The 23,809-nt window shown below is 43.3% G+C and overlaps 1 protein-coding gene across 4 annotated transcripts in view; it reads right to left on the bottom strand.

Annotated features, from left to right (window-relative positions):
• LOC146689993 (pleckstrin homology domain-containing family A member 5-like) overlaps positions 1–23,809 on the bottom strand; it is a 160,993-nt gene that overhangs the window by 64,355 nt on the left and 72,829 nt on the right. For 2 of the 4 annotated variants that reach the window (XM_085436293.1, XM_085436296.1), the window contains exons 4-8: positions 22,371–22,454; positions 17,853–17,906; positions 8,865–9,039; positions 3,889–3,993; positions 1,781–1,853 (exon numbers count right to left, since the gene is read on the bottom strand). In XM_085436293.1, coding sequence (XP_085292419.1) covers positions 1,781–1,853; positions 3,889–3,993; positions 8,865–9,039; positions 17,853–17,906; positions 22,371–22,454 — 491 coding nt within the window. The remainder of the gene's footprint in view (positions 1–1,780; positions 1,854–3,888; positions 3,994–8,864; positions 9,040–17,852; positions 17,907–22,370; positions 22,455–23,809) is intronic. The other 2 variants (XM_085436295.1, XM_085436297.1) reach the window with 1 other exon arrangement.

Here is a 23,809-nt window from a genome sequence, read left to right as displayed (position 1 = left end):
GTGTGGAGAATGGTACCAAGAGGATGTATATTATGAAGAGAAGAAGGCCTAAGACTGAGCCTTGGGGTACACCAGAGGTGACCGGGAAAAGACGAGAGCGGGATGATTTCAGTTGAATAAACTGGGAGCGGTCAAGGAGACATAACTGGAACCAGGCTAGGGTGTGAGAGATGGTGTCGAAGACCGAGCTCAGATCCAAAAGGACGACTTTGTAAGATCACCTGCTCAGTGATTTCATTATGTTTCTAAAGAAATTAAAGAAAACTTCATTGTTGGATTATATTAGTGCTTTTTTGTGGTGATGGATTTGCAGACTGACAGAGAATAACTGACGTGGTATAACTGACATGACAGGCAACTTACTGTTACCTTAAAACATGAGCTTTATAAATAGTTAATGTCTAATCACTGGGAATAAACTGAGATCTGCTTATCAAATTGCACCTCTGAAAACTATGATTTAAGTCTTTAAATGACGTCTCTGCCTCGCTCTGATAATACCAAAATTGGCAGTGTAAATGTAAATACACTTATTTTATCTCGATGAGCTCTGCAGTCGGAGGGATGATTAACATCTTTGCCCTTACAGAAAGAATATAATTTACCACATTTCCAAGATCTCAACCTGAAGCAGCTCCTTAGAATAAAGCGACAGAGCCAGAAGGAGGCAAACGGAAAAAGAAAACGTTATTATCCGAAAGCTGTGCATGTCTCTTCTCTGGCTAGCAAAGCCAATCAACATGCAGCTCTCCCCTCGGGTTGTCGTGTAAGCTGCCAATCGCACCCTGGAAGAAGGTGATTCATCAGTTTATGGAGATGGAAAAATCCCTCTGAAGGTGCAGAAAGCATTAAGGAGGAAAGAGGAGCTTTTATGAACGCAGTTCTAAATTTGTGATGTTGCACCACACGTGACCTCTAATAAAAACAGTACAACAAAACTGTTGATGTATTTCGTTATAACCATGTAAAGCACTTTGTGCTACATTTTTGTATGAAAAGTGCTTTATAAATAAAGATTGATTGATTGAGAAGTTCGGCCATCCGGGAGGGGCTCAGAGTAGAGCTGCTGCTGCTCCACATCGAAAGGAGCCAGCTGAGGTGGTTCGGGTATCTGACAAGGATGCCTCCTGAGCCCCTCCTGGGTGAGGTGTTCCAGGCATGTCCCACCGGGAGGAGGCCCCGGGGCAGACCCAGGACACGCTGGAGAGATTAAATCTCTCGGCTGGCCTGGGAACGCCTTGGTATTCCCCCGGATAAGCTGGAGGAGGTGGCTGGGGAGAGGGAGGTCTGGGCCTCTTTGCTTAGGCTGCTGCTACCGCGACCCGGCCTCGGATAAAGCGGATGAAGATGGATGGATGGATGGATGGATGGATGGATGATTGATTGATTGATTGATTATGTCAGCATGTTGAAGTTGCTGGCCATGACAACGTTTTTACCACCACAGACTGATTCTTTGAAATGAAAGTAGAGCTAAAGAAAGGTGTACTCACGCTTGTAATCAATCTTGAGAGGACAGTATTCCATCACAGAGACTGAATGAAAACCATTATGATGCCATGTGACGGATAACAATCAAGTGTGCAAAACCTTTGCTGTATATTTATTACGACATTAGGCAGCTATATTACTCAGAAATAAAGGCCTCGTATGTAAACAGTGCATATCTTCCACATCTTGATATTTGTAAACAGGTGTGTAGGTACACACGGTTGACAAGCCTCGAACTTTTCTTAAAGTGCCAACATGAAGAGATGCATGTGTGTTTGTGTGTCCTCACCACGGTAGTAGAAGAGGCACATGTCAGACAGGACGAACCACCTCTTCTTCCACAGCTTCATGCCTGTACTGTCCTGAATGAGTCAAAGGTCATCAGTGAGACAAAATATAACAATTATAGAGAACGTTATTATTTTCAAACACACGTTCTCATCTCTTGCTTCCTCTTCAAGTCTGAACTGGCTCTTCTCCAGCCTTTCCTGTTAAACAGCCTCCATCACCTCCTCTTTGTTATCTCTTCATAAAGCAGTGACAGATTTGCCTCAGTGGGTGCTTGAAGCAAAGACCTGTGCTCTGTTCGTGATGCCGACGCTGGCACCTAATTACTGCATCAATGACAAGTTTTAAGTCTTTGGTACTTTCAGCAATATAATGCGTTGGCCACACTGATATCAGCTCTGCAGTGAAAGGGTTTGCTGGGTGGAGTTGACTAAAACTTGACGAGGGTCATCAAGCTTTATTCAGTCTTCACTGCTATGGTGAGAGGTCCCCTAACCAGGCAAACACTGACCCACTACAGAGCTCCGTGGGGCACAACACTTAAAGAAAGTGATAAACACAAGCTGATTCAGGGTGGTGTGTAGCAGTGAGGCGAAGACACATAGCAGGAATACCGTACTCCCATTTACTAACTGTCCATAGTCACTGTAGTGTTTGCTGCAGCAGAGCTGAAAAATTCAACTCATTTTATTTACACAGTGCCAAATCACAACAGTTTCCTCAAGCTGCTTTATTTTATGAGGTAAAGTCCCCACAATAACAGAGAGAAAGCTGGGACTACCAAATGACCCCCAATGAACAAGTCCTTAGGCAACAGTAAGAAGGTAAAACTCCCTTATAACAGGAAACAACCTCCGGCAGAACCAGGCTCAGGGAGGGGCGGGGCCTGATCATTCTGGATTTAACAGGAAGCCAAAACAGGAGAAATCTGCTCTCTTTCTAGTCCCTGTCAGGACTCTTGCTGCAGCATTTTGGATTAGCTGAAGGCTTTTCAGGGAGTTTTTAGGATAATAATGGATTACAGTCGTCCAGCCTGGAAGTAACAAATGCATGAACTCGTTTTTCAGCGTCACTTTGTGAAAAGATATTTGGAATCTGTGGTCAGCCTCCTTTGGCCAGCTTATTATCCCAGCAGGTTACCTGAACACAGGCAGGGCGTAGGTGCCGACTGCCAGGTTTTAATGGTTGCAGCTTTCCTAGCGGCCTCTTTGTGATCCCCATTTGCCTGTAGAATTCCTAAGTACTTCTAGTTGTTGTCAGTGTTGCCTTCTGGTAGTACAATCACCTCATTTCTGACTACCTTTGCTCTCTTTGCAACCATCCAAATACACTTCTCCGGTCTGAACGATATTCTGATGTCATTGCTGTATATCCTGGTGGTGTGGATCACTGAATCAATAGAGGCATCATATGTTATTTCAGTATGCCCTAACTCCATCCTTGGTGGGGCTGTTCTCATATACTCCCCCGTGCCACTGAGCATAATCTTGGATGGTTCAATGGAGAACATCCACTTTATTCTCCTGGCTTCTGTCTCCAGGATCTTCAAGCAGCCAGCTAAGGCTGTGAGTCTTTGTTTGGCACTTTATTAGGCCACAGTTACAGACAGCTGTTGATACTTCTTAGGCAGCCCTTTCTTCATCACGCCTTTCAGCAGTTGCGACAGTTAGCTAACTACTCTGTGCTGCCTTGATCTTAGCCTCTACTCTCCTTCACCATGGACGGTACTGCTCCTTGTGGCTGCTCGTGTTTAAGCACCTCGGGCGACTGTTGTGATTTGGCGCTGTATAAATAAAGTTGAATTGAACTGTAGCCAAGGATCTCAGTCATCACTGCTGCCATGCTGTAGATCAGCTAGTTGGTTTTAGTAATGGTCACAGCAACGATTCTCCTTAATACGTACAGACCCATACATGATTACATTTTTATTACATTAGGTAAACTAAGCTGGTCCACTGACTGCTGAAATAGTCAACACAATCATGCAACATTTTGACTGGAAATCACTCAGAGACAACACAAAGTCATCTATATGGTGGCAGTCTGGACACCAGATCCAGTTCCAGAATTCCACAAATTCAACGACGTCCGATAAGCCTTCCTCATTACCTGTTTGTAAAGCCAGCTGCTCCTCACCACTGGGGCATTGGGGTTTCTCTTGATTGAGTTGGACCTCTTGCCAAAGTTGTGGACTTTTCTGGAAGACCTAGAAGGCTGTTTAAAGACGTTGATAGATGATGAATGTAGAGAATTTGGATGCCTAACATGTAACAACAGCTGCATAGAGAAAACATTAGATACATTTAAATGCACACAGTGTTTTAATAACAATTCACCAAAAAAATTAACCCCGCAGACCTGTACACAGAATTTATAAAATTACGAGCTGGTTACAGTGAAAATCGCCTTCTTGAAAAAGACTAAATTTACAGTTCAGTATTAAATATTACTATAAAATGAACTACATACAAAGTGTGTTTGAATGGCAGAGATGTCATGGCTCAGTGTCTCACTGAGTCTCACAGGCCTGAGCGTGCGCTGGAAGCAGTTTGTAATTCTTACCTTGTTTTAACAGCAGCTCACCACAAACAGACATTTTGGACTTTTGACTGTATTTCCAGAAGTTTTACAGCTTTTCCTACTGATAAAATCCTCTTTTATGGCCGTTCACACAACAGAGTGATCAGGAATAAACAATTAAATGACAGAAAAGTGTCACGCTCCCATGTCTCTCTGACTGGCCCACACTGGCTACAGGTTTGGTTTGTGTTTTTCTTTCTCTCTCTCCTCCCCATTGTCTCCTGCCTGCCTGGGCGGAGCTTGTTACTGGGCTCTCACCTTTGGCCCACTCACCTGGGCTGATTGCCACCACCTGCTGCTGATCTGTAGTGATTATGCTGCTGCTATTTAAGGTGAAATCGCTGGCTTAAACTACCCATCGTCTCTGTATATAGATCCCCCGGACCTGTTTGCGGACCCCTAGTGACATTCCTGTGTAGTGATGGTCAAATGAAGCTTTCTGAAGCTTGTATTGAAAAACGGTTCATTACTCGAAGCTTTTCAACACAGTCCTCTCTGGTGACATCTGGTGGCCAAAAATATGAAGCGCAGCTTGAATCCACAAAATAAAACCAACTGCTTCATTATGACTGCTCACTCTACAGAGCGGTGTCCTGTCTGATATTGGGCCGCTGTTGTGTTGCTTTGAACGTGTATTTTTTGGTGGTTAAAAAAATGTGTTTTACTTGTTTAATAAATAGTTTTGACCAGTAAACTCTCCTTGTTCAAACATGCACCATGGTGTGGTCTTTCTTTGCTTGTGACGTCTTGATGTTGGTAAATACAATAATTGAAAAACACCACATTACATATAATAATGTACAACACATTATGGAGTATGCTTCTGCTGTGAGGTCCCGCCTCCATGCACTTGTGCAATTAATCGCTAGACGGGTATATTTATAAATAATATTATATTAGGGACATTTTCCCAGACATATTTTTGACCTGGGGGTAGAATTGATTGTGAAACGGAAAAGGAAAATGCTTATGAACTTGCAAATTAAAAACATGATGCATTTAAGGTAACCCTTTCTCATTTTTATTTAAGAAGAGAATTTGTTCCACTGTGCGATGGCCGATCTCCTTTTCGTGGAGATAATTTCTCCTGCATTAAGGAAAATCCCTTCACATGGCCCAGAGGAGGCTGGAGCGCACAGAAACTGGTAGAGATGCAGTTATACAGTCTACCTGGGCCCCACAAACTATCAGCTAAAGAGAATAGATAGATTACATTGCTGCACATTTTGCAGACTAACATTTTCAGATTAATTAAACAATAAAATATATATTTTTACAACATTACATGTAAAGAATCAAGTGGGAGTTTTTCTAAAGTTATTTAATGATATTTATATTATGGAAGCAGATTTTTGACATTTTACCTTTTTCCCGTTGTCAGATAAAATAAACGCACAAAACAAAAGCAAACGGCCAGAACACAAAGCTGGAAAACCCACCCGACTGACCAAAATCAACTCAAAATCCTCCCACACAACAGAACCTCCGAATCAGTGGTTCGCTATCTGTCACCATGAAACACTCCACAAATCCCGTGAATGATTCACTTCCTTATTAACCATTGAATCAGACACTGAAGCAGTTAGGCTCTAAATGAAGCTTCGGACGTCACTGATCACGTGACCCTGGCCAAACGAATCAAGCTTCGACACAGAGCTTCTGAAGCACCGGAGCTTCAGCTTCAAGCGGGCCATCACTATTCCTGTGTGTGGCATCGTTAGTGGCCGAAGACGAGCGAGTGTGAGTGGAGGAAAAATGGTGGTGCGTTTCCCTTTCCTCTTCTCCCTGGAGCCCTGGACCCCCACCCAACTCACTACAGATATATATGTATAGCACTCGTGTGTTCCCTTTGTAAATAAATTAGACGTTTTGTCTTTAAGAATTGTGTCTGTGTTTGAGTGCGTTCCATCACCGTGACAAAAAGTTTCTGGTTTTCAATTTCTACTATAGAAATTTCTTTTTTCTTTTATGACAAAATTGAAAAAACAAAAATAAAAGTGGACAGTCTGGTCTATCAGAGCCTTTTCTGTAATTTTTCTTACAGTTTAAGTCCAAAGAGTCATGCAGACAGATTGTTTCTTTGTCACAGCAGCTGCTTCTTCATCATGTAGAAAATCAGTTAAATATGTACCTTTTGACAGAAAGGACAGAAAGGAGAGTTTCACCTCCTTTCCCACTTTGACCTTAAGTGGAGCGGCCCACTTAAGGTCAAAGTGGGCTGATGTAAAATGAGTTTGACACCCCTGATTTAACTTAACAAGAGTCTGGTTGTAAATGAGGCTCTCACACAAAAACAGCAGCCTATGCAACTACATAAAACAACAACTCGGTGCAAAATGCACGATAAGGTCAAATAAGGTCATCCACGAGTACATCAAGAAGATGGCAAGAACTAAATGCTCAGTGAATACCTCAGGCAGCAGAAACCCAAGAAAGACGAGGAACCATCATGGAAGGACAGGCCCCTGCACGGTATGTACCACCGGCAGATAGAGGAAGGGGCTGATATCCAGAAATCCTACCAGTGGGTGGACAAAGCTGGACTGAAAGACAGCACAGAGGCACTAATCATGGCAGCACAGGAACAAGCTCTGAGTACAGATCCATAGAGGCTGGGGTCCATCACAGCAGGCCAGACCCCAGGCTGTGTAAAGATGCCCCAGAGACAATCCAGCACATAACAGCAGGGTGCAAGATGCTAGCAGGCAAGGCATACATGGAACGCCATAACCAAGTGGCCGGCATAGTGTACAGGAACATCTGTGCCGAGTATAACCTGGAAGTCCCGAGGTCAAAATGGGAGATGCCCCCAAGGGTGGTGGAGAACGACCGAGCTAAGATCCTGTGGGACTTCCAGATACAGACGGACAAAATGGTGGTGGCTAACCAACCGGACATAGTGGTGGTAGACAAACAGAAGAAGACGGCCGTAGTGATCGATGTAGATCGAATGACAGCAATATCAGGAAGAAGGAACACGAGAAGCTGGTGAAGTGACCCCCAACTTGGCCATCAAACATCTTGCTCTTTTAGATACAGTCTTTTCCAGTACAACCAGTAAGCTTTGGTGGTGGGGCTACAAGCTACTAGATCAGCCGGGGGTGGCCGACCTACCCCTTTCTTGATCCATCCCCACACTGAGATTATGTCTGCACCAGTAAACATTAGCTGTTCTGGGTCCAGGCACTGACAGACTATTGATGAGTGACTCAGTCACCCGGTGGATACTTGGGTTAGTCAAGGCATCATTGCTACTGCCAACGTGGCTGTAGCTCAGGAGGTAGACCTATTAGCCAACCTACCAATCGATCCCTGTCTCCTCCAGTCTGCATGCGAAACATCCTTGGGCAAGAAATTAACCACAAGTTGCTGAATGTGTGTGAATGTCAGATAGACTGCACTAAATACAAAGAACATAAAGAAGTGTTTGTGCAAATGTGTAACAATGAGGCAACTTGTGTAAGTTGTGCTTTGAATGCTCAGAGTAGAAGTGTTATATAAGAACCAGTCCATTTTCTATTTACCACCATCCCCTACGGGGAACACGTCAGTCCTGGCATTAGTCAGCCATGGGTACTGTCAGAGCCCTCTGCCCCCATTCAACATACCTCCCTCTACTTGCCATTCAAATAAAATCGAACTCAAATGGAGGGGTTATGATGGGATGGTCCACTTCCACTTCTAGGCTGCAGAAGTTGGGACCTGCAACCATATAGGAACATGAAGGACAACTGGATCTCCTGGAGAGGGCATCCGTTTTTGGTGGTTTTGGGCAAGCCGGTCCTTTGGCTCCCTTAGCCTGGTCAACCAGTGGAGGCTGCTATTGGCAGTTCGAACAGTGAATTTATTACTTCTGGTAATACTGTCACCTGCCTGCTCCCCCAGGAGTTTAAGGACTCAAAGTGTCAGTTATGTACTTGTTCTGATAACATCTCCTAAAAAGAAACACTCCTAGTAGAAACTATCACAACTGCAAAATAAGACATTTTTTCGATGTTAGGGTTTGTGCAATTCGAGGTAAATTGTGTGAGTAATTTAAATACACTTACAAAGACATATGCTGATGGCTTAGGGTTGGAACATGTAAGACGTGCCTTTTGTAGTCTAACTTCTCTACATCGTGGTTTCAACATGGTGGACACAATGTGTCCCAGTGCACCACTTGTCGTCTTCTTCTTTGTGTTTATGAATTAAAATGTCGTTAAAATCAAAGGAATGAGGCATTTTTATTTAGACTTTCACACATTATTCTTTCTGTTACTCTAACTCATTACAGAATACAGGAAATGACTCAGAGTGGAGATAAAGTCACTTACTGCATCAAAAAAGCAGAAAAAAGACGAGTTACAGCTAAAAGTTTCTGCCTATTTTCTTTTCTTCATCGACAGCACAGGTGACCTCCACTGAAATAACTGATTGAATTTACAGCACAAAGAGCATTTCTGCCTCTGCTGATGAGAGTCAGTGTGGCTCACTCTTGTTATGAGGTTTAGGTAAAGACTAACCCGTGTAGATGAGGTGGAAGTGGTAATGGCAGTAGTGACTGTGGTGGCTGGGCTGCCAGTGAAGGTGCTGTAATCGGAGCCACCTGTGTAGTTTGATGCTTCACTCATGGTACTCATAGGACACTCCTTCTTGTCACTGCTGCTTCCCTGTTCCGACGAAGACTTGGGAGCCGATCTGCCACAAGGCGAAACACAGAGAGACACAGACGAGGGATTCAGACATTTCACTTTAGAAGAATGTACAATAGAGGGAGTGTCGTGACCCCTACCTACACTTACTATATTTTCAATTCAATTTTATTTGTACAGCGCCAAATGACAACAGTCGTCTCAAGGCGCTATGAAACCCCTGTGACCACTGTTGCAGGTACTGAGCCTTTGAACTATGCTCTACCAGCATGCCGGCCTGGTTACAAAGTATCTGCTGACAAGGTCTCCTACCACATCTGGGTACAGGAGAGGTCCCAGAAGAGGTATTAAGCCAGATTTTAGACATGCAAACCTGCTTAAAGTAGGCCAAGTTATTGCAGAAGCAGCTATTTTAACAAGTTTGCTCCATTCCTAAATTTCATTTCAGCCCAGTTATCCTGACTTTTTATTGTTAATCTCTAGTTTTGTTCCTTGGAGTGGAGAAAGTATCTTCTTTATCACAACTGTCGATGTCCCATTTCTGATACATAGCTAGTTTTTGGCAGGTAGAGGAGAAGGAGACAAAACATTCAAAGGTATTTTTGTGCTTGTGAAGCATAGCTGCCGAAAACAAACTACACAAAACAGCAGACACACAGAGAGAGGAGGCAAAGGGAAAGGAATAAGAAATGTAGAGTTAAGTGACATGCAACAGAGGATAGTAGTGAAAAAGGACAGACAAATATAGAAATCAGTGATTCACACTGACACAACTCCTTATCCCCAACACTATAAAAATCTAAGCCACATAAGAATGGTTGATGACCTTTCCCAGCTAGAAATCACGTTTCCTGCCGATTACAGACAGTTAAGTTTTATTCAAATGAAGTGTGAAGTACTTAGAATACTAGAAGGAATTGTTAGTTAGTTAATTGTTGTTAGTTTAATAGATTCTTAGGTGCAAGTGGTCTTTTCAAGTTGATGAGAGCTTAAGATGACACAAACGTTGCCCGTCAGAAACAATCAGTCTCCACAGGTTGAAGCCAGCCAATCAACTAACAGCACATTTCACCGAGCAGATCCCATCTTCACTCTCTTAATAACACGCTTACTTTGTTGGCACAATTAAACAGAGGAGGAGAACGAAGGAGAGGACGAGTGGCTTGAACGAACACAAGAGGAGAGGGAAAACGAGGGTGATGGAAGCAGAGATAAAGAAGACTGGAGTGTGTGCGTGGGTGTGTTCAACTCACCTCTGTTATTTGCCTCCACATCCACCCAATTTAAACGGCCAACTTAGCCTGTCAAATTGAACCAGCTCAAAGTTTTTTGCTGCAGAACGGTGGAGAGAGTTACTGAGAGGAAAATATAGCTCAAGGTCTCCGAGTGCCAAGGTCAACAGAGCATAATAATAATGGAGTGCATTTATATAGCGCTTTTCGAGACTCTCAAAGCGCTTTACAATGCCACTATTCATTCACTCTCACATTCACACACTGGTGGAGGCAGCTACAGGTGTAGCCACAGCTGCCCTGGGGCAGACTGACAGAAGCGAGGCTGCCGTATCGCGCCATCAGCCCCTCTGGCCAACACCAGTAGGCGGTAGGTGAAGTGTCTTGTCCAAGGACACAACGACTGAGACTGTCCGAGCCGGGGCTCGAACCGGCAACCTTCTGATTACAAGACGAACACCCAACTCTTGAGCCACGATCGCTCTAAGCAAAGCACATCAACTAAACTCTGTTTTCACACATAAGAACAAAGGAAGTCTCCGTGATTCCAGTTGGTATTCTTGCAGATCTGTGTTCTGTGGATTTCTACTGTTGATGCCACACACCACACAGTTTCTACTGGGTCCTGCTCAGTGAGTAGTGCTAGAACACTGCCAGACCCTTAAATAATGCTTAAGTCTCTGAAGACATAACTTTAGGGGTTTAAGCTCTATCCCTCAACACACAACACATCCTTTGCCATCTTTATCTCTCCTGAAAGCAACATTTACTGTCTCATACAAGTCTAACTCATCTTTTTAACTGTTTATATCACCTCCTTATCTATCTATTCTTAATGGAAATACTGCTCATCAGTTACAGTCTGTATCATTTACCATGCAAGTACTGTACTTTTGTCTTGATGCATGCTCAATCATCCAGGTAAGGAAGGGGAGAAACGTTTCCTCATCATCAGTCTTCAGTCTCAGCTGACTGCAGGTTTCCAACCTTATAAACAGGACATTTGCACAATGACTGAAACCAGCAGCACTGAAGGAACACTGGGCTGGGAGCTCAGTTTATGATCATTAATATGCAAATTGTCATGACTGTTGATTAATGGCCACGAGTCCCATTCTCAGAGATTTTGGAAATGACTGAATTCAGAGCACTGTAAGATGGTGAGGATGTGGACATGTGGGTGAAAATGTTGTGTACTCACTCAAGCAGAGAAAAACATCCCTGCAAAAGGGTTGAGCTTTGCAGTGACGCCGAGACAAATCCCGCAAGTGTAACCGATCACAGCCACAGAAACAGCAATTCGAAACAACAACATTGCAGATGTGGAAGCAGAGCAGCTACAGACGGAAGTTTCAGCCTGTCTCAGCAATGCAAAGCCCCCAGCATCCAACATCAGCTTGGAGTAATGACAACAACATCATCCTCCTTCCAGCAGACGAGGGCAGGTGCACAGTTTTAACCAGAAATACTATCACGAGAATACTTCTGAGCCCCTGAAACGAGACCCAGGAAGTGGTTACAGGAAGTGGGTGATAGACTGTCTGAAGCAGTTAGAACAGGACAAGGCTGTTAACCGGACCTCATACCACAGGCTGTACCCAGGAGAGTCTACACCAAGTCTGTATGGTTTACCGAAAATACATAAACAGGGAGCACCTTTAAGACCGATCGTCTGCATGATCAACTCGGTCACCTGTAACATCTCCAAGTTTCTGGCTTCGATCCTCAACCCGCTGGTGGGCAGCTCTGAACACCACATCCAGAACACAACAGATTACAGGATGACCACAACCTCAGCAGCAGGACCGCTCTCAGCATCAACCAAGTGTGTTTGAACTGTGTCTCATTCCACCTACTTCACATACAAGGGTCAGTTCTACAGACAGAAACATGGGTGTGCCATGGGCTCCCCAGTTTCAGTTTCAGTTTCGTGGCCAATTTGTACATGGAAGAAGTGGAAAAGAGGGCTTTGCTAAACACCCTGGAACACCACCAAGCCATTGGTTCAGGAATGTGGATGACACCTGGGTGAAAATCAAATCTCAGGACGTACCATATTTCATTAACTCGGTGGACCGACACATCAAATTCACCAGGGAGGATATGAAACGTGGCAGGTTAGCCTTCTTAGACTGTGACTTCAGCCATTCCCCAACTGTGAATGGTACTCGTGGTCATTTATCAATCGTCATGACAGTTTGCAAATTACTGATCATAAAAGTGACCTCACAGCCCATTGTTAATCAGTGCTGCCATTTCAGTCATTACGAAAATGTATGTAAACCTGCAGTCAGCTGTGTGATGAGTGTTCAAAGTCTGACCTGAGTCAGATAATTATCCACACATGATAGCTACTTTGGTTTGTGGCTCATAATCAGCATCAGGAGTTATTTTTTGCACTGCGACACAGCTGAATAACTTATCACTAGACTGTTGTGATGTTTCAAAATCATATCAGTGTTTTGATTTGCCTAAAAGATAATTTAAGGAGAACCAGTGAAAACATTTTTCTTGCTTTTTGGCAAATACTATATTTACATTTACATACATTATAAATTTCTTTTACACAGCATAATATTATGATGTATAGCAAATTATTGTAATTATCATTAGAATGTGATTTCTCATCTATAAACTGTTGCTGAAATGAGTACCAGAAAAAGTCTCAATGTGCCCAAATAGTGTTCATCAGCTCAGTGAGGGATCACGGCCTGTGCTCGAAGCATGCCACTGCAATACTTTGTTGATATGTTGAGATTTATAAGCAATGGCTTAACTTTTAATAAAAAGACCCAGCAAATTAGGTATCTGGAATCAATTACTAATGCATTTGTGTTGGAAAAAGAAAAAACAATGCAATTAAGTCTGTTATGGCCTCTTCTCATAACGATGGAATTGAATTGATATGATCAAGGCAACAGTTCAAACCTGAACAGAACTTAAAACAGAAGCAACAGTAATGAAACCCTACAGGGTGCATGTGTCAGCCAAGCAAAGTCATTATGAAACCATTAAAAAGTTTCCCAGGCTTCCAACTACGAGGTGTCTCAGCAGTCGACACATATAATCAACCCATCCGTGCACAGCTGAAGACAACCTGCTCGACCAAATTTACACAGATAGTCAAGAACTCTTTTTGTACCAAAGGCAGGGCTGTGACATTACTGCTTGAGTATAATATTAAACTGCTTGGTGGAAGCTCACAAGAAGCTCATCAGGTTATAATACTCCAAACCTGACTAGCACTCAGAGGTTTAGGCAAAGACGTGATACGTGGACGAGCCAACACAGGATGAATTTGCAAGAATTTTCAGGAGGATGAAGCTCCTTAATCTGAAGCTCTTCTATCCTTTTATAACATGGTAGTTACCAAACAAACAAAAAACAGACATAATGTACTAAATGCACTATTTCAGTAGAAAACTGCACCACGTATAACAGGCAGGTAACAGGTTCACTATATCACAAACTGAGTTTCCTCAACTTCAGCAACAAGAGCGTGTGCGTTTCCACAGACTCACAATCCACACAATCACTGAAAGCAAGTAAGAGTTTTACAATGTATTAAATATACTCAACAAAAATATAAACGCAACACCTTTGTTACTGCTCCCATTCCCCATGGGATGGACGTAGAGACCTAAAATTCATTCCAGATACACAATATAACCATCCCTCCCAAACAGTGGTCACAAATCAGTCCAAATGTGTGGTAGTGGGCACATCTGCTATATTGAGATAATCCATCCCACCTCACAGGTGTGCCACATCAGGATGCTGATCTGACATCATGAGTAGTGCACAGGTGTACCTCAGACTGCCCACAACAAAAGGCCACCCTGGAATGTGCAGTTTTGTCTCACAGCAAAATGCCACAGATGCCACAAGCAATGAGGGAGCGTGCAACTGGCATGCTGACAGCAGGAATGTCAACCAGATCTGTCGCCCGTGCATTGAATGTTCATTTCTCAACCATAAGCCGTCTCCACAGGCGTTTCAGAGAATATGGCAGCACATCCAACCGGCCTCACAACCGCAGACCTCGTGTAACCACACCAGCCCAGGACCTCCACATCCAGCAGGTTCACCTCCAAGATCGTCTGAGACCAGCCACCCAGACAGCTGCTGGAACAATTGGTTTGCACAACCAAACAATTTCTGCACAAACTGTCAGAAACCGTCTCAGGGACGCTCAACTGCTGTCACGATTCGCTGTGCGGCAGGCAGGAGTAGGACCCAAAATGCAGGACTCACAGGCACGAGGGAATGAACTCAAAACTCAGCTTTATTCGCTGGCAGAACAAACATATAAACTTGAACTAAACTAGGAAACCACAAACTAAGAACTCACAGAGAGACACACAGCAAGAGGGACGACGTCACACTGAACAGAGGGAGACGCAGACGGAAATACACAGAGGGTTAACGAGGGAAGTGGGAACACACGGGGAACACAGGTGACACTGATAATCATAACGAGACAGGGCGGGGTGAACTGAACACTGACGGGAGAGGTGAAACAGGAAGTACAGGAGGAGAGAGAGCACGAGTAGAACACCAACGTAACAGGCAGGGGAGACATGGAATAAACACGAAAGGGGACGAGGGCTCATAAATACATAGAGGGCACACAGGGGAAAGAGAGAGCATGGGGAGAACTCAGACATAATGGGCAGGGGAAGCATGGAATAAAATACAAACATACAAGGAAACTAAGAACACTGGGCCAACATGGCCCAGGACCATGACAACTGCATGCCCGTCGTCCTCATCGGGGTCTTGACCTGACTCCAGCTCGTCGCCGTAACAGACTTGTGTGGGCAAATGCTCACATTCGATGGCGTCTGGCACGTTGGAGAGGTGTGCGCTTCACGGATGAATCATGGTTCACATTGTTCAGGGCAGATGGCAGCTGAGAATGTCCCAGTTCTTGCATGGCCAGCATACTCACCGGACATGTCACCCATTGAGCATGTTCGGGATGTGCTTGACCGGCGTATACGACAGCGTGTACCAGTTCCCACGAATATCCAACAACCTCGCACAGCCATTGAAGTGGAGTGGACCAACATTCCACAGGCCACAATTGACAATCTGATGGACTCCATGCGACGATGTGTTGCACTGCATGAGGCAAATGGTGGTCACACCAGATACTGACCGGTTCTGGGTCCCCAGACCCCCAATAGCGCAAAAAACTGCACATTCCAGGGTGGCCTTTTGTTGTGGGCAGTCTGAGGTACACCTGTGCACTACTCATGATGTCAGATCAGCATCCTGATGTGGCACACCTGTGAGGTGGGATGGATTATCTCAATATAGCAGATGTGCCCACTACCACACATTTGGACTGATTTGTGACCACTGTTTGGGAGGGATGGTTATATTGTGTATCTGGAATAAATTTTAGGTCTCTACGTCCATCCCATGGGGAATGGGAGCAGTAACAAAGGTGTTGCGTTTATATTTTTGTTCAGTGTATTATACAGCATTATTTAAACTTTAACTTTCTCAGCTGTAGGAGACACAAATCATAACAAATATGAATCGTGTGTGTTAGCACAAGGTTAATATCTGCATGAGGCAGAAACAGGAGAAAACGATTTCTCAGGGGATTTAAAGAAGCTGGAGAGAAAAACAAAGCCAGGTGATGGACATGCATCGGTGTGGGTTACTCTTTCTGAGAGCAGTGCAAAGAGCCAGTCAACATAAATGTAAAGACATTACTTTTTGTGTCAGCATAGTTGACTTTAACCAGTTAGATTGCCCTAAATTTAAAGACCAAAGAAGAACGATTAACTGCTGTGTTATTGGGAAGATTAACAAGGTCGCAGAGCTTTGTGCTTTCTCATTGGCTGCTTTGACAACCTGCTGACTCTGGTTTCAACGCGACCTGTCCTGCTCCATTTTGCCCGGCAATTTGTTTGTATGAAGAATTTTTTAAAGGCTCTTATGGGCACACGTTTGACAAATCCTTATCTTTTGTGTCTTTTTTAAATCTTTTTTCCTTGTAAATCCAAAACTTTATGCTGTTTCTTTGTTAGGACGACGGTACGAATGTCTGACAGTTGGTCAGAACTACAGCCAATTATCCAGCACAGAAGGCAGACTGTGGCACACTTTGAAGGATGTGCACACTGTACACAGATGAAAGTGACTTATAATAACTACACAGTATTAAGCATTAGTAAGGCATTAGTCAGTGTTAGTCCTCCATAGTACATCATTTACAAACATGAATATAAATGCTTTAGTCTTGATTATAAGCCCACATATAACATGTTTAATGACAAAATTGTTAGTCTGTCATTATAATTTTTAAATGTATTTATATAATATAAATATTATCTATATATTATATCAAAATCTTTTTTTTTATATATTTTATGTAAGTTTTAACAATTTCTAAAAGTATTCCATCAAGTAAAAGTTATTAGGACCTGTTTATCATTTAAAAAGTCAAAGTAAATGATGAACAGTGTATTTAAATGTATACAGATTATGAAATGAGATACTTATAAATGTGTTAATGCTTATTTCTCACAAAGTTACAAAGCTTTGACCAATGAAAGGTCTGCAGGACACTGAGATGCAAATAAGTCTCAGCTTGCAAAAAGAGATACATAACCTACAAATACTTATTACAAGATTTCTGATGTGCAGATTGCAATAAAGGATGCAACATAAGATAGTTACGCAGGAGGAGCTGCTCGTAGCAGCCGGAGCCACGGGGCAACTGGTTTGTGATTGGGACTAACCCTCGTTTCTTTTACCTGCCATGATCCCTGGGAGCTGCCAGACCACAGGCTTAGAGCACTTCAATACATAAAGGGCTCCACCACTTCCTGCGGGGGGGCATTTTCTTTATTTAAACGAGCTTTTGTATTTAACTCAGTATTTGAATTCAGAGTCTAGGGTTTTTTGATTTTCTTCTTTGGTGTTTAGTTGACTAACAAACTGGATTGTACTGGTTGTGACTGTGTTGAGTCATAGTGGTCTGATCAGCCATTATATAAGCCCTTGTTGGTTTGTCGAGTCCACATTTTGTTTGCCTGAGTTCAGTCCTCAGTGCTCGACATTTATCCTTTTTGTAAATATCACTCTTTGGGTTAAATAAAACCCTCTTTTAATATTTATGGGACTCCTCCTGCTTTTCACCTCGGTCCATCACACAAACCACGAAATAACCCATGAAGAAGGTTACCCCAAACAATCGTGCTTCACTAACAAAGAATCCATCATGTTAAGAGCTTAGGATGTATTTAGTTCCTAAAGCTTGGCTGTCCTCTGGTGTAGTCAGTCAGCTAGTGTTAGCGTTAATGTTAACACTAACAAATATAAGCTAGCATCAAAGTAAAGAAAGCTACAATTCATAAAATCCAAATTCAGTTTATTACAACAAAAAATGATACATTAACTACTGAATTTTGCTCCTCTGAAATAAAATGATTTGCTGGTGATTTACACGCATAGTTCACTGTACAACAGGAACGTGCTGAGCATCGCCTAAGCTGTTATTGAGCGTTTAACATGTGCTCTGAAGTAGCAGCAAAAGGTTTTAAAGCAACAAGGCTGAAAGAGAAGCTGAAGCCAAAGCAGCTCGTCCACTGACATGAGGGCTCATTACCTGGTGACAGCCTCTACAGGTTTCTCAGGGTGGACAAACTTTCCACAATTCACACTACAAACAGAACAGGAAGGGAGACAGAATCACATTAAATCAAAGCGGTAACTCAACAATGAAACCCAATTATGCAATATTTAATAGTTATAGTCAAATAAACCAACAAATAAAAGATGTTTGTTCTCCAGAACATCAGATTTGACTTTGATCAGTCCCACAATCATTCAGAGCCTCCTGTTAGCCCCACACACCCTGATTCTTTCAGATTCTCATCATGCCTTTTATATCGTTTGTACAATGAAACAAGTGAATAGTTGCGGACAGACAGAGGAACTAAAAAGACAAATGTGTCAAACACGGTCAGAGCTTAAAAACTCATCTAAACTCGTTAGGATGATGAAAATGTGAAACTATTAGCAAAACATCAGAGAAAGATGTGAGCTGAACGTGACAGGACGGGCGAAAACTTGAAGCACCGATAAAAGCAAGAGCTGCAGAGGTGTGTGGTACATCCGAATGAGAATGATTATGTTGCCATAGATTAGCATCAGTAATGAAAAAAAGGGAGGAGCAGCCTCTCTGATAAGGGGCACAGATGGAGGCGGGGCAGAGGAAGTGACCTTCGTAACAGAGAATTAAAAAAGGGGAGACAGAAAGAGAGAACGGGACTCAGACCAGATCGACCCTGATGACCATGCTTCCCTTGGAGGCGCGCTGTACACCGTGTGGTATGAAGGCTCTTGCTACCAGCTGCCCTGACTGCTACATATATCACTTTGGAGCATCTTTTGTTGGAGGGATGACAGAGCCAGGAGCTGCTTTCTCTGAGTTGTGGTTGAATGCCAGGGTGGTCTGGACTTTAACTGCTGCAGGTACCCTGACTGCACCTGAAACCACAGCATGCAGGAGACGGATAGACCATGTGTATTACTGGGCCACGGATTCCTGTTTCCAAGGAGATGGAGCGGACATGCAGCAGCATTGAAGACCAGGGATGGAGGACAAGGTCAGGGAAATGCCACCACCCTGGGACTATGCTAAGACCCCCTGCAGCAACGCGGGACGAGCTGGGGGACATGGCACCGAGTCTGAGCTCATGCTCCTCTAACATCATAGATGTCTCGATTTTGTGTCTGGAGACGTGATTCAACTTTGACCTTTCATAGGGATGGCAAAGTTTAAACTCCGTTTTAAAATCAAGTATGTGGGGAAAAGAATGACAGGGTGTGGCTGCACATCACATGACTTTACTTAAGGAACGTTATTGGATGTCTAGACAGTGAGAGAAGAGGCGGGTGGAGCCTAAGCACTTGGCAGAGACATTATTGGTCAACACGTTCTCACTCCCAAAGCGTAACATTTCATGCTAGATGACAAATCGTCAATATATTACGCTCGGGGCACCCAACACGCCCTAGATTACGAGATCAGAAAAATTAGGAAACATGAGAATCGTTTGGAACGGATCTACATGTTTCCAGCTTCTTGCAGCTTTTCCCAACTGTGAGCAGATTTATAGTCCTGCTGTATTCCTGAAGGATCGAATTTTCAGGGAATCCTGCCTTCTTGTTAGATTATTTTCCTCAGCACGGGACACAGAGATGAAGGCGACGGTGGCCAGGGCGTGCTCAGTCTCTACTCCAACCTCTCTCCTCCCCGAGATGAGATCGAAGTCAGCGTTAGAGTAGGTTAATTAGTTATTTTGTGACTGTTATTATCATTTGAGTATTAACCCATTTTAGAGTAAATAGCTCTTATAGTTCAACCCTTTAAATTTAACAGAGCCCTGAGGCCCCTAAAATTAACCCTGGTACAACAAGTGCACCAATCTAGAGGGCTGTCATGAATGTGGCTTATAGAGGCTGGGCCTGCAAAGGTGAAGTGGGAACAGAAGTGGGAGACTCCCTCACTCATGTAGGCTCCATCTGAACTCTGCATTGCCTTCTGGGTCATACTCACAGGATCAGAGTTTTTAAAGAGAGAGCTGGCCTAGACTTCCTGTATTGTGGTCCTGGGCTCTGCTGATGGAAAGAAGAGTCATGATGGGGACATGTGCTTGCAAACAGTTTTTAAGGAGGGAGATTAAAAAGAGAAGACACTGAACACCAAACTGAAACCAGGAAATCATTTGGAAATATTAAAGAAACAAAGTGTTTGTCAGCCTGGCTACAGAGCTGAAGAGAAACCTGGGGTTGTTCTTATTTACCTCAATCAGTGATGAATAGTAAGATGTTCTGGCTTTGCGGAGGGCTTTCTTATAAAGCAGCAAACTATTTCTCCAGGCTAAATGATGATCCTCTAAATTTGTGACACGCCATTTCCTCTCCAGATTACGAGTCATCTGCTTTAGGCTACGTGTTTGAGAATTATACCACGGAGTCAGGTACTTCTGATTAGAGACCTTAGTTTTCACAGGAGCTACAGTATCCAGAGTCGTACGTAGTGAGGAGGTGAAATTATTAACAAGATAATCGACCTCTGTTGGAGTAGCGTTCAGGTAGCTGCTCTGCTCTGTGTTGGTACAGGGCATTGAAGATGATAACAGTGGGTGGATTATATTCTTAAACTTAGTTACAGCGCTTTCAGAAAGACATCTACTGTGATAACGTCTACTCTCCACCGCTGTGTAATCAATTATTGTAAATGTAAATGTTATCAGGAAATGATCAGACAGGAGAGGGTTTTCAGGAAACACTGTTAAATGTTCAGTTTCTATGTTAACACAAGATCTAGAGTGTGATTAAAGTGGTGGGTGGGTTCTTTTACATTTTGAGAGAAACCAATTGAGTCTAATAACAGATTAAATGCCATGTTGAGGCTGTCATTTTTAGCATCTACATGGATGTTAAAATCACCCACAATAATTATTTTATATGAGCTGAGAATCAGATAAAAAGTCTGAGAAATCAGAGAGAAACTCTGTGTAAGGCCCAGGTGGACCATAGATGAGAACAAGACTGGTTTCTGAGTTTTACAGCTGGGGTGGACGAGGCTGAGCATCAGGCTTTCAAATGAATTAAAAGTCTGTCTGGGTCTTTGGTTGATTAAGAAGTTGCACTTTTCTGTTGCGCTGTTGTGTCTGGTCACTTTGCACAACTGCACTTCATGTGTTGATTGTTGTACGTAGCACGGCGGTGTTGGAGGAACGCTGTCTCACTTCACTGTGTGCTGCACAGCCTGGGAATGACTTGGAGAGGAAAATTGCTGCCTCAGCTTTTATTCTTGGTGAACTTGCTCCTCCACCTCTATACACTCACACATACATGGGTGGCACATGCACACTCACACATACATGTGTGACACATGCACACATTCCTACTCTTTACACATCCTGTACTTTGTGTGTCTCAGCAATCAATTAAACTGCACTTCCAAAAAACTTCCATTACAGAGGTTACATTTTCTCATTCATCACACTGACTGATTTATGCTTGATTATATTTGATTAGAATTATTCATGATGAACTTTGCTGTTGTCAAGGAGCTCATCTCGACCCGAGAGCCAAACTAAGCATCCAGCCTTTTATGGCTGTGGCAGCACAGAGTGTTTGGCAAAGTGCACCAAAGGAACATTAGATCCACAAAAGCCAGGAGTCATAACTGTACAGGTCACATCAGCAAACTTACTTGGACTGAACTTAAAAGGAGGAATATTTCACTTTCATCATCATCATCATCATCATCATCAGTGCGGAACAAGGTGAAAGTCTGATTAGCAGTTTAACACCTTTCGTTCCCTCTTACTTTCTCACCTCCGCTGTTTTCAGCAGGTTTAAAAATACACATTCTGTGCACCTAATTAACATAATTTTACATCACACACACACACACACACACACACACACACACACACACACACACACACACACACACACACACACACACACACACATCCTTAACTGCTACCTTGACTCAGGAGATAATTGGGAAGGAAGAAGAAGAGAGTGAGAAAAGGAGCGAGAGAGATCCTGCCAAAGTGAACTTAGAAGTAACGTGTGTGTGTGTGTGTGTGTGTGTGTGTGTGTGTGTGTGTGTGTGTGCGTGTGTGCGTGTGTGTGTGTGTGTGTGTCAGCTGCACAAGAACAGAGAAAAAAGCTCCATCCCTAAATTTAATTTCAGCTCAGTTATCCTGATTTTTTTTATTGTTAATCTCTAGTTTTGTTCCTTGGAGAGGAGAAAGTCACTTCTTTATTACGACTGTCTATGTTGCTATTTTATGATTCTGAAGCAAAGCTGGCAAAAACAAACAATTGCACACACACAGGCAACAGCAAAGGAAATCAGACATGTGGATCTAAGTGACGTGCAACAGTCAAACCTTGTAAACACGGAGGGCTGGAAACTGGAGAGAAATCAGTGATTCATGCATTTGAGAAGTGTGAGAAGTGTGAGAATCGGTCACATCTGCACATCTATAACAGCTGCACCCGTTCCTAACAGTTTCCTTTGACCTTTGAAATCAGCACAGAAATCAGTCGCATTTAATGCTGCGTGTACGTGTGACAGTGCAGAGAAACTTACTGTTCATTAACCACAAAGATGCAGTTGTCTTGTGAGGGGAACCCAGACACCGGGTGCTTACAGGTCACCTTTCGCTCATTGTGGCTGCAGAGAGAGAAAAGGAAAGACAGGAAAACAAAGTGTGAGTGAATTCATAGAAAATGATTTCGATCTAAACCTTCAGAGAGTGGTGACCTGTCCACGGGTACCCTGACCTACCCATCACAGCAAGGAGAGGCTTTAAATCTAATGTGACTTAAAGACATGCAGTCACAAATCAAACTTATCAGCCATCGTTTTATTGATGTATCAGGAGAAAAGGAAAACAGTTCTCTGCAGACACTGACATGCAGAACAACAGCACCACACTTATTTACACATCTGGAACAGTGTGTGGTGCTAAACATCAGCATGATGTCTCGATGCATGCTCCGTCATGCAGGTACGTAGATCCCAAAGGTTGGTTCGGTTCATCTGGACGTTCTCAGTGGGAGAACCGTTCCACCATCATCATCACCAGGTGACTTCTTCAGTCTCAGCTGACTGCAGGTGCCCAACATTATAAACAGGACATTTGCACAATGCTACCTTCTTTGATCAAATGCAAATTGTCATGACTAGTAAACAACAACCAGTGATCAGAGCTGTATCAGAAAATACAAAATGAGATGATAATTATCATCCTGTTGCTGCTGCAGTTATGTTGACCTTGCAACAACCAGTTATTTAAGATAAGTTACTTTAACGTCTTAGTTGTAATTTCTGAGTGATGTTAAGACATTAAAAGTGTCTTCATGGCAAAGTTATTTGAACCATTTATTTAAGTGCTTAAACTCACATTTTGTAGCATTTCCCCTGGAGACCAGTAAAGTATTCTGATTCTGATTTAAGATTCATTTCTGCTGGAAGCACCATCAGGTTAAAGTGAACTTTGTTCTTTGTAAGACCCTTCAGTTAGTGAAGAATCTAAAACACTCTTAGTTTACTTGCAGAGAGTTGCTACAGCTGCAGCTTGGTGTCACTGCCAGCTACCAGCGTGGAGTCCTGCTGTGGAGCTTCATCACTTAGCTGACAGGTCTGGTCAGCACCACAGAAGATAAGTGAGCATGAGCACAGTGTGTGTAACTGACAGGTCATTTGAAATAGTTCATATACAGAGGACATCTTACTAACATGGTTAGAACTCGCCACTTTGGATTGTGGGCACTACAGTCGACAGTGCAGGAGCAGCAGCTGGAGAGCGTCGTGGTAATACTACACACATGCTAACCAAGCCTACCTCAGACATCAGCGAGAGACAAAAACGAAGCCGTCAGGTGCCGAGGAAACAGGACACACTGATGAGAAGGCTACTGGAACAAGACGGCATCAGTGGGCAAGAGAAACAGGGCGCTGCTGGGATGCTACAACGCAGGTCACCCAGTGGGAGGGGTTACATGGACAGGATGAGGGACCTCTCG

This window comes from Copadichromis virginalis, linkage group LG17 (assembly GCF_057382275.1).
Source record: "Copadichromis virginalis isolate Kocher_CV1m ecotype Utaka linkage group LG17, C_Virginalis_male_GT1.1, whole genome shotgun sequence".
Classification (NCBI taxonomy): Eukaryota; Metazoa; Chordata; class Actinopteri; order Cichliformes; family Cichlidae; genus Copadichromis; species Copadichromis virginalis.
Note: the sequence above shows the minus strand (reverse complement) of the source record. Positions and strands in the feature narration are given on the sequence as shown.